The 16349-nt window shown below is 38.1% G+C and overlaps 1 protein-coding gene across 41 annotated transcripts in view; it reads left to right on the forward strand.

The window, feature by feature from the left end:
• The window catches only part of PCM1 (pericentriolar material 1), a 108657-nt gene extending 92308 nt beyond the window's left edge, over positions 1-16349 (forward strand). For 24 of the 41 annotated variants that reach the window (XM_033226375.1, XM_033226365.1, XM_033226336.1 and 21 more), the window contains 6 exons: positions 1460-1532; positions 2074-2330; positions 5760-5864; positions 12810-12902; positions 12993-13107; positions 14070-16349. In XM_033226375.1, the coding sequence (XP_033082266.1) occupies positions 1460-1532; positions 2074-2330; positions 5760-5864; positions 12810-12902; positions 12993-13107; positions 14070-14095 (669 nt within the window). In that variant the 3' untranslated portion in view covers positions 14096-16349. Of the gene's footprint in view, positions 1-1459; positions 1533-2073; positions 2331-3197; positions 3329-5759; positions 5865-12809; positions 12903-12992; positions 13108-14069 lie in introns of those variants that run through there. The other 17 variants (XM_033226482.1, XM_033226493.1, XM_033226523.1 and 14 more) reach the window with 4 other exon arrangements.

Consider the following 16349-nt stretch of genomic DNA (forward strand, 5'->3'; position numbering starts at 1 on the left):
CTTGAGAGATTTTCTTTAACACTTGCATGAAATTATTTTGATCTCAGCTGTCATCTTTTTAACTCTTAAACAGTTTTTTTTTTCTGATTATCACTTTTTTGTAGTGCCCTGTTATTTCACAGAAGCATTATCTTCTGTTTTCAATGTCTGCTGAACCTTGGTTGTTTATATTAAATAATGATATACCAAAAAGCAAGTTAAGGCTCTTTTGGGCTTCACTGTAGGTTGGGCATTTGGGGAGACAGCCAGCATATTCCTAGAAACTTCTAAATGTCAGTATCTATTGGTCTTTTCTTTGAGATGGTTTAGATTCTCCAAATTAGGATCCTTCACTGTCCTCCTGCCTGGAGTATATAAGCTTGGCTGCTGGTATTCTGAAGCTAGATTGGGAATGGGGCTGAGGTCCCACTGTTATATAGGCATGCACTAGGTTATTCTGTTTTCAGTATTCTATTTAGGTTGGTGCAGAAGTAATTGTGGTTTTGGTCGTTTTTTTCAATAGCAAAACCCACAATTACTTTTACACCAATCCGATACTTTATAGTGTCCTCATTTGTCTCTCCACCTCTACTCCCAGTAGCCCCAGGTCTGGGGCTCACTAGTTTAATTTGTCTAAAATATAATCTGCCATTTTCTGTTGAGGTTGAAGGAGAGAACCTACGTAGTCACATGTTCCTTAAACAGTTTTAAACGACTACTACCACCACCACTGTTTCATCACCAGCTCCTGCCCGAACATCATATGCCTTCCTTTCTAGATCTGTTACTTACAGTTAAGAGGTCAATCTCAATTTTTGTTTCCTCTCCCTGCTGAAGGCATTTAACTTTGTTCATCTTCCTCTCCTCACTTCCTCCTTCATTCCCTTTTTGGCTGCATTAAGTGTCTTTTAGAGTCTGAAAAAAAATGAACAATGCAGTCTGTTTATTTCAGCTGTATTATTTTGTGTGTGTGTTTTTTTAAGAAGGAAACCCTTTAACTTAGCCATCTTGAAATCACAACCAAAGCCTCCTTCTTGAGATAGTTTTTTTTTTTTTTTTGAGACGGAGTCTTGCTCTGTCGCCCGGGCTGGAGGGCAGTGGCCGGTTCTCAGTTCACTGCAAGCCCCGCCTCCCGGGTTTACGCCATTCTCCTGCCTCAGCCTCCCAAGTAGCTGGGACTACAGGCACCCGCCACCTCGCCCGGCTAGTTTTTTGTATTTTTTAGTAGAGACGGGGTTTCACCGTGTTAGCCAGGATGGTCTCGATCTCCTGACCTCGTGATCCGCCCATCTCGGCCTCCCAAAGTGCTGGGATTACAGGCTTGAGCCACTGCGCCCGGCCCTTGAGATAGTTTTAGAAGATACTTTTAAATTTGTTTGTATGAAGTTCTTGGTTGGACAAAAACTACACACTGGTAATCATCTCTTTTATAGTGACCATATATTTCAGGCCCTGCTATTAAAACATTTTTCCCTTTTAGATCCTACAACATGACTTTAAGAAGACAGCAGAAAGCAAAAATGTCCCACTGGAACAAGAAGCCAGTAGTAAAGGTAACAAATCTAAATAAGTCTTTGATTTTAAGATAATTTCCTTTATTTGCTTAAAAGCTAAAAAAAAAAAAACAAAAAAAAACACAAAACACCAAATTCTTAGTTTGAAAGTACTTTGGACCTGATGTATATTTTTCTTCTCCCTATAAATCCGTTGTAGAAAACACAAGAATTTGTTTCTGTAAAAACAATAAAGAAAAGGTGACAGATATTTACCTGCACAGACAAAAATTCTGTAAAGAGCATTTTTAGATACAAATATGGGAGATTGTAAAGAAATAGCCATTTGTAGGCCTTATTCCTGAAAGTCCTGATTTGTTAGAAATCCGGTGGATTTCAGGAATTTGAGTCTTAAAATGCTCTCAGGTGATTTTGATCAACTAAATTTGGGAACCATTGATAAGGAAAATTTGTAGTTGCCTTTTCTCTTTGGTCTTAAGTGTCTTGATTGCTCTTGTGCATATTGTCTTTATTACTATAATAGTAAAAGTTAACATTTTTTGCATTACATTAATATTAAGACTTTCTTTTGATGACATAGATGACCAAGATAACTCTCCTGTGAAACCCTGTTACCTCAATATCTCGGAAGATGAGCAACCTTTAAATAGTGCTTCCCATAGGGACTCACCTGCTACTGTTGATTCAACTCCAGAGCCTAACCCTTTGCCGTTACCTTTACCTGAAATGGAACCTTTAGTGCCTAGAGTCAAAGAAGTTAAATCTGCTCAGGAAACTCCTGAAAGCTCTCTGGCTGGAAGTCCTGATACTGAATCTCCAGTGTTAGTGAATGACTATGTACGTATCATTTCCATTTCCAAATATTTTTACTTTTCATTTCTGTGCGTATTTCTTCATTTTTCAGATTAGCATTCTCAGCATGTAAACCATTTTGTGTTTAGGTTTAGAACATGTTGGAACATTTTTCTAATTCACACTTAAACTTTAGCAGAAGGGTAAGAGCGAATTAAGATGACCATCTCAAAACCCACAAGCTGTTTTATGTTTTATAATGTTGAGAACCAAAGAGATAAAAAGAGTTCATCATAAGTTCGGATCTGAAGTGGTAATGGTACATGAATCATCGTTTATCCTTTACACTACCTATTCTTCTCAACTGTTTAGAATATATTGCAAATTTTCAGTAAACCTAAAGGTTTGCACTTGAGATAGGAAATAAAACAGTTTGACAACACAATCTTTATAAAGTGAATGATTAAAAAAGGAAAAAAAGACTAGGAAATCTGTACTCATGATAGTATTAAATGAAAATTCAAGTGGAGCCCAGGTCTGAAAAATACTTGAGCAGAGAAAAGCAAAAGCCTTAAAAATAATTAATCTTGCTGAAGTTGAAATCAGAAGTGAAACTTCACTTGGGTCATTTCTGATAGATACTTACGTTAGAACCAAAGCTTAACCCCAGCCTCTCATAAGTAGCCAGCTAACATATGGATATGTGACTAGGGAGTTTCTGAGAAGGTACCTGATAAAAGACAGTTTTCTAATTGCAAACCAAGCAAATAATTTATTTTATTTCCACATTTTCCAAATAAATACTTGTCTCTGATATTTTTGTCAATGGAACACAATCTCTTTTGGTCTGGTGTTCCCAGTTCCTGAATTGCTTCTTACTCAAATGAGCTCTAAAATTTTATTGTGCCTCAGATTTGTCTTTTACAGTTTGGTGTCAGAGTGGGATTTGAAAGAGACCCCCTGTGGCCTCTGGAAGCATCAAGGAACCAGGCAAAAAGTGCCCATTGTGCTCACTGCTTTCTCGCTGCATCTGGAGGTCCTGAGTAAGTCCCTCTCGGATTTCAGGCTCCACAGTTTGTGTCCTGAGCTCTCTGAGTTTATTTGAGTAATTTTATTTTATTTTATTTTATTTGAGACGGAGTCTTGCTCTGTTGCCCAGGCTGGAGTGCAGTGGCATGATCTTGGTTCACTGCAACCTCTGCCTCCCGGGTTCAAGTGATTCTCCTGACTTAGCCTCCCGAGTTGCTGGGATTACAGCTCCGTGCCACCACGCCTGGCTGATTTTTTCTATTTTTAATAGAGACAGGGTTTCACGGTGTTAGCCAGGATGGTCTGGATCTCCTGACCTTATGATCCGCCTGCCTCAGCCTCCCAAAGTCCTGGGATTACAGGCATGAGCCACCACACCCAGCCGAGTAATTTTTTTACTGGATCCAGAGGTCGAACTAGATGTTTGACAGTAACTAAACTGGGTCCAGTTGGCAGCCTCAGGTAGGTGAAGTTTAGAAAAATAGGGTATTATGGGTTAATTAACACCTGGGGAGTCTGGGACCCCTCTTTCTAGAACTCTAGCAAATTTTATGTTTAGAAATTATGAACATGAAACTGCCTTTCTAGAGAAATGGTTACACTTTACCAGAGAAGAGTTAAAGTTACAGTGGAGAAGTTTTAATCTAGGTAAAATTGTTTATGGGAACATTAGAAAAGAAGGGGATCCCAAACACCTCAGAAACAGTGGGAAGCAATTTTTGATTGGTGTATAGAGGCTTCTAAAAGACATAATTCCAAAATTGCCTCTGTAAAAGATTCCTTACTAAAGGCAAATAAGACAGATGGAAAGCTTAAGCCATGAATTGACAACAAAAAGAAAATGAATTATATGTAGGGAGTGACTTCACTCTGACCTGTTACTCTGCTTATCCTCCTCTGATTATTCTGAATCCAATAACCCATTTGTTCAGTCATCTTAATTCTTTTGCACAATTACCCTTTCACTCTGGATGATGTGACAGAAAGGAAGTTGGGCTAATGCTTTGCTTAGTTAAACCCTCAGCCAGCACACCGAGGTCTGGCTCCTGTAACTACTTTTACTTCTGGGTCAAAAGCTGAACTCAGAGCCATAGCAAAAGATTTTCCAAATCCCAAGGAAAATCCAAAACAGTTTGCGAGGAATTTAGAATTAGAATGACCCTGGGCTTCCTGATTTCTATCAGTTGATACGCATGATATTAGCCGCTGCGGAAGCAGGTTAATGGATGACTATGGCAGGATGGCATAAGCCTCAGAAGAGTATTGCCAACCCTTTAAGAGCTACTTCTGTGGATAGCCCAAAAGATGCTACTGCAACAACTGGAAAACATCTAGAAGCTATCCCATGGTCTTTCCACAAAAGATTGACTAGTCCAGAAAGTTCAGTCTGTTTCTGATTACACGGCTAGATTGGAAATCTCATTTGTTAAACATTCTGGTCTTGAAATACAGCAGGGAGTATATCCTGTGGGAATTGAAATGGTTTTTATGGTTTTATTCATTAATAGTCTCTGACTAGACTCTGGTGACTTGATTAAAAAACACAAGTTTGGATGGCAAGTCACTGATACGGCTAAATTAGTCACCACAGCTGAACATTTTGAGAGAATGTTAGAACTAGAAAAAAATCAGTGTCTGTAAACAGGTCATTGAAGAAAAGATTGTCCACTCTTGACCAGTCCTCTAATGGACCTACCCGTTTTGAGCCAGACTGTTTCCTCATTAGATGAAGTTCCCAGGCTGGTCCAGGAACAGTGGTTCACACCTGTGATCCCAGCCCTTTGGAAGGTCAAGGCAGGCGGATCACCTGAGGTCAGGAGTTCAAGACCGGCCTAACCAACATGAAGAAACCCCGTCTCTGCTAAAAATACAAAATTAGCTGGGTATGGTGGTGCATGCCTATAATCCCAGCTACTTGGATGGCTGAGGCAGGAGAATCACTTGAACCTGGTGGGCGGAGGTTGTCATGAGCTGAGATCGTGCCATTGCACTCCAGCCTGGGGGAGGGGAGAGCAAAAGTCCATCTCAAAAAAAAAAAAAAAAAAGTTCCCAAGGGTTTGACTCTGAAGACAGTAACACCAGTGGGACATCAAGGGATTCTCTGGTATGTTACTCTCCATAAGACCTTAAATAAACATGGGGAAACTAAGATCACCATCAGTGGGAGTCGTGTACAGTGTTGGTGGATACCTTATCCACTTTCAACCCCATCCTAATAAATCAGCCAATCCCTTGGAGGAAAGAAAGTATGTCACATTTCCAGTCAAGTTCAGAGAATCCCCTGTGAACCAGTCCAAATGACACTTGGACCAATATCAGAAAAGCATGCCTTCCTACAGTATGACAATAAATTGAGAGGGCACATAAAGTTCTCTCTGGAAGGAAAGTTAATTTTAGAGCTTCGTGACCCTTCTAAACCTGAACTGCTCTGTTTCCTGCAAGCAGGAATTGATCATATTGAAACTCACTCTTATACCAACCCAGACCTTTCTGAAGTACCCAGATGTTTGTGGACCTGTTACTCAACTGACAAAGGGAAGATTAAAAGTGGTAAGCCTATAAAAATCCAAATATATTACTCCAAGCCATTGCCTAAATTGCCGTAATGCCCCCTAGAGTCAGAGGCAATCCAAAGGCTTTACCCAATTATAGAGGATTTAATAAAACAATTCCTTGTACTTGTCTCTATAATACTCTAATCCTACAGATAAAAAATCTATCATGCCTGTAATCCCAGTACTTTGGGAGGCTGAGGCAGGCTGATCATGAGGTCAAGAGATTGAGACCTTCCTGAACAACATAGTGAAACCCCGTCTCTACTAAAAATATAAAAATTAGCTGGGTGTGGTGATGCACGCCTGTAGTCCCAGCTACTCAGGAGGCTGAGGCAGGAGAAACGCTTGAACCCAGGAGGTGGAGGTTGCAGTGATCTGAGATTGCGCCACTGCACTCCAGCCTGGCCAGAGAGCGAGATTCCGTCTCAAAACAAAACATATACACACACACACACACACACACACGTATATACATATGTTATATATACACATATATACATATATATGACAAAGTTGGAGATTTGTTCAAGACTTAACGTGCATTAAATAAAATTGTCAATCCAAGATTTCCTGCTGTTCCAAATCCTAATGCTTTGTTTCCTAATGTGCCTACAGATTCTAAATGGTTCACAGTGTGATAGATCTTTGTTCTGCCTTTTTTAGTATTCCAGTAAGCCAGTAGTTCTCTGCTTGTACCTGGAAAAACCAGCAATATACTTGGACTGCAATGCCACAGGGGTTCGCCGAAGCTCTATCTTGTTTTTCTCAGACATTATACCAAGACCTGTCAACCTTACAATTCTCTAGAAGTTGTATTTTGTCTATATGTAGATCATCTTTTACACTTTTAGCTTACGAGGGACATAAGGCCTTAATGGCAAAACTTTAGAGATGCTGTCCCCAGCCTTTTTGGTACCAGGGACTGGTTTCATGGAAGACAATTTTTCCATAGACTGGGTAAGGGGGATGGTTTACAGGATGATTGAAATGCATTACCTTTATTGTGTACTTTATTTCTATTATTATGTTATGTAATGAAATTGGTATACAACTCACCACAATGTAGAATCAGTGGGAGCCCTGAGCTTGTCTTCCTGAAACTAGATGGTCACATCTGGGGATGATGGGAGATAATGACACAGCATCAGGCATTAAGAGTCTCATAAGGAGCACACAACCTAGATCTCTAGCATGCGCAGTTCACAATAGGGTTCGAGCTCCTACGAGAATCTGTTGCCACCAGTGATCTGACAGGAGGCGGAGCTCAGGTGAGAGTGTGAGTGATGGGAGTAGGTTTAAATAAAGGTGAAGCTAGGCTTGCTGGCTCTCCCCCATCACTCACCTCCTGCTGTTTGGCCTGGTTACTAACAGGCCCTGGACCAGTACTGGGGGTTGGGGATCCCTGCTCTAGAGTAAAGGTCTATTACATAGGACATGATCTGACTGCAGAGGGAATTTTCCTCTTAACTGAAATAATAATAACAATCCAAGGGTTCCCTTGGCCCACAACTAAGGCAAATTAAGGGAGTTCATTGGTCTTATGGGATACTGTAGCTCTTGAATCCCAAATTTCTCTGCTGGCTTCCCCCTTGTCTGAACTTAGAAAAATCTCTGTCCCAGCTTTGCCATGGGAAGATAATGATGAACAAGCTTTCAATAAAATACAACTGGCCTTATAACCTCCAAGTTCAAGACACCCTAATTATTTAAAACCTTTCACTTTGTGAGTATCAAATGTGATAATCCGTCCTTAGGAGTCTTTACTCAGAAATGTGGAGGAAGCTGTTGACCCATTGCTTATTACAGGTTACAGTTAAATCGAGTTGTCAGAGCATATCCAAACCATCTAAAAGCAGTGACAGCAGCAGCTAAATTGGTAGAAACTTTATGTGACCTAGTATTATGGAATAAATGTTACCTACAGGTTTCACATGCAGTTGAAAGCTTATTATAGTCCAGTCAGATCCAACATGTCTTAATAAGTAGACTAACATTTTATGATATCCTTCTCCTGTCACCTTCTAATCTCTCTCAGACGTGAATCTGCTTAACCCTACCACTTGCTGTCTCTGTCCAAACATTAGGAAGACCGTAACTGTGTGTGTGTGTGTGTGTGTGGTGTCCTAACTACTGACTCCTCACACTGACTTATGGAAAACATCATTAGATGATTCTGAATAAATACATTTTATTGTTGGATCCTATGATGAAACTGTAGAGGAGAAATACTGAGCAGGACATGCTGTAACAACTCAATATGAACTAATAGAAAAGGGAACTCTTTCTCAACTTAAGTCAGGAGAACCCGAAGAATTACGTGATCTAAGCCTTACCATATAGCAGAACGCAAATCAGTCTTCATTTATACAGATAACTGGTATGCCTTTGGAGTGAGTGATGATTTCGGAATGTTGTGGAAACAAAGAGGGTTTCTACCTTGTACTGGAACCCCCATCAGTACTGGACCTCTGCCAGATGAGCTGCTTTCAGCTATTCTGCTGCCCTCACAGGTAGCTAATAAAAATGAGTATCTTGATACTCAGATACTCTCAGGACTGAATCTGAGTATCAAGGAAATGCATGTGTGGACTTTTATGGCCAAGTCTGACATTGACAAAATGTGCATTTTGAATGAACTCCACAGAATTGACCAAGATCAGATCACTCAGGATAATTTGTTCAGTAAACAATGCTGTGCACCTGAGTTGAAACAACAAAAATGGAATCTTAAAGGAAGCAAAGTTAATGCTCAATAAGAACTTACTGAAGGCCCAGACAGGCAGCTGGTCCTTCCTGAGTCCTTCAAACTGCCATTATTATTAAAGGCCCTGTACTCTACCAACTATCATGGTGAAGAAAAATGGTTCAGATTATGAAAAAGATGATGAAAGCAGAAATGGCTTATAACAGTGTGACTTATCAAACTCATAAAGCCGGAAAGACCCTTAAGATTTCTACCACCTGCTAGACCATTTGTAGGTCTACAGATGGATTTCATTCAGTTGTCACCCACAATGAGATATCAGTATATTCTTGTGGTAGTATACCTGTTTACAGGATAGACTGGGACTTAAAAGGCTGGTGCCACAACAGTAGCAAAAAGTTTTTAGGAAATGTATTTCCTTTATGGAGTATTTCTGGAGAGATCTCCAGTAATAAGGGAACTGATTTTCCTGAACAGGTTATCGAATAAACAAGATTTTCAAAGTCGGTGGCACTACCATTGCCCTTATCCTCTTTGTTCTGGAAAGCTTGAATGGACAGATGGTATCTTGAAACTAAAATGAGCAAAATTGTCAACTGGATTACCTTGGTCAAAAATTTTACCACTGGCCCTAATGGCAATTAGATCAACCCCTACAGAAAAACTCAAATTTGACCCCTTATGAAATAACTGGAAGACCTATGCCTTTAATAGTAGAACCCCATGTATCACCTGTATTTGTTAGCTCTGAAATGACTCAATACTCCAAGACCTTAATGGATTATGCAAAAGTCAATTTCCACCAGCTGAAGGAGGCTTTTTGTGAACTGCGTACCAATGATGATCCATGACTGGCTTCCATAACTTAGAATGTGGAGATTGGATCTTTTGGAAACAACAGCCCTTGAGCCTCATTGGAAAGGACTGTACCAGACGGTTCTTACTACTCAAAATGCTGCAAAACTTCAGGGATTTGAGCCTTGGGTCCATCTCTCTCAAGTAGAGAGAGCTTCCTTAGACTCTTGGACTTGGCAACCTATAGGTAACTTAAAGATTATCTAAGGGAAAGCCTTCCCTAGGAGCAGGTGGCATCACAAAGTAAACAACTTCCCACCACAGTGGAACAAGACTACATTTAACTTTTCTCATTAAGATTTGTTTTCGTTTTGCATTAACACATAATGTTCAAACTTTTGTTAGGAACTTTTCCTACTCAAACCGAATATCCTCTAAGGTCTGATGTTCAAAGCATAGCCACTCTCAACCAAAGCAATTGCTGGCCATGTAGTCATGTAGATGAATGGAATCACAACTAATACTGAAATCTGCTGCCATACACACTTGGGTGGGCAGTTCAGGAAGCTGGTTTTATGAAGAAGTTTGGTATCCTTCCCCTAGCAGGTTGGTTGATATTTATGATTGACTGACTTGGCACTAGGAAGAAGTTATTAGAAGCAAAGGTATGTTCTGTAACTACTATTGATTTTATTGCTGGTAATTTTATCACTATGGACAGAAAACCTTAATAGAACTGGGCCTAATCTAGCCAGAGTTCCAGTCTCCCTATGTGCAGTCAGACTTTTTGGTTTAACACAAATTACGGAGACTGCACTCCTATATAATGACACATATTTAAAATCAGAACTTCACCATAATACCCTTGACTGTATTAGTAGAGAACTGACTGAAACTGACATTGGTTCAAAGGAAACTCTAGAGGCAAATGGAATACCCCTATAATTTCACTATGTACAATACGGTTTTTTAGATCAATATTGAGGGCGTATTTGAAAAGGAAATAAGTCATCCTTATTTGGTGATGGTACCCATATGTAACACATAGAAGTGTTTTTTATTCCTCTTCCATTAATAGAATCATAACCATTGTACCTGGCAATGTGCAGATGCAGATATCACAGAGAATAACCATGACAATCACGTCATTCCCAGTTGGTGGGTAATAGGATCTCCTTTGCCCCTTTCAGTAATACTGAATTATTCATTTTGTATGGCAACAAAATATATAAATGTTTTCACCTATATGATCTGGACACTGTGGTTTGGGCTATATCCTACCTAAACTGACCAGATACGACTCCTTAAATGGTAGTGAAATTCTTAACCTGGGGTTGTGTGTACATAAAGTGACCCCTTACAAAAGAACTCCGTGAGATCTCCCAAACTCAAATATATGAAGGGGTTCTATATTTTGTTATTTCCTAAGATCCTTTTTTCTTTAGCTGGCAGCCTATGAATTGGAAAAATCGCTTATGGATATTTCAGCAACTCTTGAAAAAAAGTTTTAATGATACTTTCGATACTCTTCAAGCAGTACAATCTGAGATGAGTGATTTGGCCTCACTGGAACTCTGGTAGAAGTTTAGCTGCTCACAGGGATGAGCTTTGGTGAAAAGTATTGTTTTTATGTTAATCAGATATTGTTGCCCCAAATTTAAAAGATCTTAATAAATCATATATATATATATATTTTTTTTAATCAGATAAGCAAGGCCTCCTCCATTGATTTATTCAGTTGGTTAAATTTTGGCCCCTGGGAATCTTTGCTTAGAGGGATTTTTCAGTTCTTGCTACAGTTACTGTGTTTTCTTCCCTTGTGCGTTGTATCCCCACAAGGGGTTTAAATGCTTTCCAGCAACCACTGACACGTCACATGACTGCCATCAGGGAAACTAACACTGACTGTGTAAATCTTGATGGAGGCTTCATGACTGAATCTCAACATACCTTTTGATTACTTTACCTGAGTTTTCATCCCAGCATCTGCGTCAGTAGTGGTAACAGGATAATGCTACCCCATTTGGCCACCCTCAAGCTGAGAGGGTACCCAAAAGGGGGGAATTGTTAAAGCAAAATTAAAATGGAGATCAGTCCTGAAAAATCCCTGACCAAAACCCCCATAATACAAAGGCCTTTAAAACAGCCTTAATCTTCCTTAAATTGCAAACATAAGTGAAACTTAACTTGGGTCATTTCCAATCAATGCTTTTGTTGGATAGAACTAAAAGGAGTTTGAGACCAGCCTGGGCAACATACTAAGACTCTGTCTCTACAAAAAATTAAAAATTAGCCAGGCATGATAGTGCTTGTCTGTGGTCCTAGCTACTCAGGAGGCTGAGGCGAGAGGATCACTTGAGCCCAGGAGTTCTAGTCTGTGGTGAACTGTGATTGCCCCCACTGCATTCCAGTCTGGGCAACAGAGTGAGGCCCTGTGTCTTAAAAAAAAAATTCTTAAAGGTGCATTTACAGTTTTGACTTCATAATTTCTTAGGGGCCTTATAATCATTAAAAAACATTAGTACAAAGAATAACTCTTTTAACTCTTTTGTTTGCCTCACTACCAGTACAATTATACATTTAAAACTCTGAAATTTCAATTACCGGTTAGATTTATTCTTTTCATCTGATCATTGTGTAGAGTTGCCATAGAAGATATTTAATTGAAATTAAGTCAGAGGTAGATTATAAAAGCTCTTGACTTTGAATTTTAGGGATCCTACTGAATGTTTTTGTGCAAAGAAGTGAAATGGTCAAATTTATGGGCTGTCAAGATTGATGACTATAGGTTATATTGTCAAGCTAGATTGGGGGATCTACTATTGTATAAGTATGAAATATGAGCTGAACAGGAGCATGATGAGTGAAAAATACTGCAAGAAGAAGAAAAACCGATTTCTACTTGGATAATTGGCAGAATTATGATACTATTAAAAATAAGAAGGGAGAACTAGGAGGAAAAAAATTCAAGTTTAGGAAAAACAGTTGGAGGTGATCACAAAAGACAGTTACTGAATTCATACGTCAGCTTTCTAATTGAGCACCATCAGAGTTGATACATTGAAAAGTTTGTAAGTGGTTACTTATATTCTGCCAGATGTGGCTCTTATGTGTTCAGTAAACATAGGAAGAAAAAAGAGTTGTCTTTCTAGTGTTTTTAGTCTTGCTTTAACTACTGTTTCTTCAGCATGTATAAATTGCCCTCCCCTCCCCGCCACCGCTTTTTTTTTTTTTGACAAAATGGTAACAGCTTGACAGTATGTTTCACAGCTGTGATGTGTAGCTTTTCCTATGAACTCCTTATTTCTAAATTATTCGTAGAGCTGATTGTAGAAGAAAACGAAATATGATAGAATTACTGATAAAATAATTCACTATTGCTTCACATGGATTTTGGTTTGGATCTAGAGTACGTATTTTTTTTTTTCCATTAAATTACAGGAAGCAGAATCTGGTAATATAAGTCAAAAGTCTGATGAAGAAGATTTTGTAAAAGTTGAAGATTTACCGCTGAAACTGACAATATATTCAGAGGTATTTGTCTGTCTTTAATTAAACTTGTCTTTATATAACAAATATTGTTAAAATGAAAAATGATTTGTATTTTTAATTTTCATTCCGAAGGCAGATATAAGGAAGAAAATGGTAGAAGAAGAACAGAAAAACCATTTATCTGGTGAAATATGTGAACTGCAGACTGAAGAATTAGCTGGAAATTCTCAAACACTAAAAGAACCCGGTAAGAGTTATGTATTTAAATTTTGCCATATTATTTTTGGTTGTTCTATTTTTTACTTTTTAGTTTGGTTAAGTATATGTGCATTTTGTTCCATCAGCTTTGGTCATTATCCCTTGCTGCTCCTCCTCTGCTTTCTTCCCGGTTCTCTGTTCAATTTTACCCATATTCTTAACATTACTAAGGCTGTTAAATATACTTATATTTTGTTTTTGTAATATAATTAAATGGTTCTATACTTTCTCTGAGGATGCTTCTGTATAAATATCATTCATTGTAGAGCCAAGCAATAGTCTCAGTAGTCTCAGATTTCCTTCTGTATGAGTCTAATAACACAGCTCTTGAGCCATTCAGTGTTTCTTGCATCAGGGTCAAAGGGTTTTTACTTTTTGTTGTTCTCCATCAGTTCATCAGTTGATGAAAATCACATGATATCTCATTGTTTTTGTTTTTCCTGGAAATGGAGTGAGGAGAAGGAAAGACCCTTCAGGTATCAGACCTTCAGTTAATTTCTGAGTTTTCAGCCCACTTATACCTGTTAGAATATGGTACCCTTCTCAGCTACAGCCTATTGCAAGTGTTTGAGCTGCAGCTTCCTCCACTCTATTTGGGTATGCTTCCGTCTGCATTCAGCATTCTGGTAATTTGTTGATATCCCCTGTTCTGTTTTCTCCCAACCAGTCTTCTTTTGTTAGTCTAGATTTATTCTATTCTATAGTTCTTTTCTATTCCTAGTGGAGTGTTTTCAGAGAGACAGGAAGTATGTACTCAGTCTGCCATATTGAATCAGAAACCTCACCTTTTTTTTTTACCATGTGCTATTAGGGAATTATATTAGCAAGCTAAATTAGGATTTCTTTTATAATAACCTTATATTAAGAGTAAAAGCTTTAATGGCAGAGAACAATGTTAAATTCTAGTAATTTGATAAGTAATTTATAAAGCATTATTATTCTGTTTTTCAGAAACGGTGGGAGCCCAGAGTATATGAGATGTCTTCAGAGGCTCATCTAACTCTGTCTTTACATAGTCAGTGCATATATGAAAACAATACTAAATAAACATCTGATCTGTATAAAAATGTAAATTAGTTTGACACTGCTTTTTTTGATAGGTATGGTCATTTCTCCCCATAGTAGTTTTAAAACATCAGAAACTGAATTCTGGACAGATTTAAGCCTTGACACACTGTGGTGGTTTTTTTGTTTTTTTTGTTTTTTCCTTCTTTGGTCTTGATTTTTTTCCCCATTGTGATGTTTGGTAACGAATTTAAAATGTAGTTTTAAATAAAGTTTGGACTTACCTATAAAGTATCTTTTTTGGAAATTATGTTGAATTCTATATATACAGCAAGTCAATGTTTTATATAATTTTAGGCTGCTCAGAAAAGAGCAGTGGTTAAGAGAGAAATATATTATTTGTTATAAAGCCCATCTATTAGGCCAGTCTTCCAAATAATGCCAGTGTTGCTGCTGTTGGGTCTGATGTTGTTTTAGATACCTGCAGCTCCTATTCTGTACAAGAATAGGGCAGATTATCAAGGTATCCAGGATACCTGAGAAGTTACAGAATATTTATTTATCCATTGAAATTGGACAGTAAGTTTGAACATAGGTTTTCAGTATCTGGAACTTAACTTACATCATTATCTGTTAGGATTTGAAATTCTGGAAAATATTTATCTACATCACCTCAGTTTAAAAGTGAAAAAAAAGAGCTTTATATACTTAGGGAGATTTCTGCACAGAGAAGTAACATTGTGATTAATTTTAAATGAAAAACTTTTTCAAGTGGGGATAAGTAGAACTAAATTTCTATAATAAAATAGTAAGATTCTATATGTCTTGTGATAAACTTGGCTATTGAGATGGTAATTTAAAGCCAAAGCATAGCAGTTTCTTTTGTGTGTAGTGAGGTTGAAGGAGATTTGCAGATGACGTATTGAAAGTTTATGTGACTTGAAGTAAATCAGCTTTGAAATTCAAGGTGATTTACTTTTTATCCCAGATTGTTCATATACCCAGCAAAGCTTCAAAAAACCAGACAACAATGAGTTAGTCAACCTTATAGATTCTTCCTCGAATAAGATACGAACAATTAGTTCTAATAAGTATTTTAACTTCATTAACAACTGAAATACCCCATAAAAAAAGAACTTGTTGAGTATTCCTTTAAAATTGTTACTTGCTGCCCAGGCACCATGGCTCACTCCTGTAATCCCAGCACTTTGGGAGGCTGAGGCGGGCAGATCATGAGGTCAAGAGATCAAGACCATCTTGGCCAACATGGTGAAACCCCATCTCTACTAAAAATACAAAAATTAGCTGGGAGAGGTGGCGCACACCTGTAGTCCCAGCTACTTGGGAGCCTGAGGCAGAAGAATAGGTTGAACCTGGGAGGTGAAGGTTGCAGGTTGCAGTGAGCCGAGATCATGCCACTGCACTCCAGCCTGGTGACAGAGCGAGACTCCGTCTTAAAAAAAAAAAAAAAAAAAAAGTTGCTGTATACCTCAGTGTAATGTCCATTCAAGGAGTATTAAATGAGGATTTCTCTACGAGGACATTTACTGTATTGCTACTTAAATTATGGAAGACAGTGTATCTTCAACTTTAATCAAACCTATTCAGAAAATTACCAATTCAGAATTAGAAGTTCTTATCCAGGTGCTCTAACTTCAGGGAAATTGGAACAATAAGTTATGTTACATGCATACTCAAATTCTTTATTTTCTAGACTTTAAGCAGGAAAGGGTAAATACTTTGTTTTGGTACTCAAGCCAGGCCTTACATATTGTCTCTCTCTCTCTCTCTGCATGCATATTGAAGTGAAAAAATTGTATTTATATCTTAGTTATTACCATAGTACTTACAAACCTTATCAAAATTGCTTATTTGACTTCTGTTACAGCTGCTATTAATCTAAGTCTACCGTTTTTCTATTTTAGTAGATAATTTAGTTTTAAAATACCTAGGGTTTGAGAGCAGATATATTTATTTAATCTGTTTAGTAAACTGTTGCTGAAGGGTTAGCCATTTAATATTCCTATTTGTCCTAACTTTGAAGTTAAAAATTTTGGTTACAGATAGAGGGAGAAAAGGTCAAACTGAGTGAGAGAGAATTTTATGCAGGTTGAGATAATGCCTAAAATAATGAGCTGGCTGGACTGTTGCGGTACTCTTTGTATCTTGTAACACTTACTTTGGGTAAATGCTTTTTCACTGGTAATAAATATATATCCTGTATAC

Source organism: Trachypithecus francoisi, unplaced genomic scaffold, assembly GCF_009764315.1.
Source record: "Trachypithecus francoisi isolate TF-2019V2 unplaced genomic scaffold, Tfra_2.0 Contig01440, whole genome shotgun sequence".
Taxonomy (NCBI): domain Eukaryota; kingdom Metazoa; phylum Chordata; class Mammalia; order Primates; family Cercopithecidae; genus Trachypithecus; species Trachypithecus francoisi.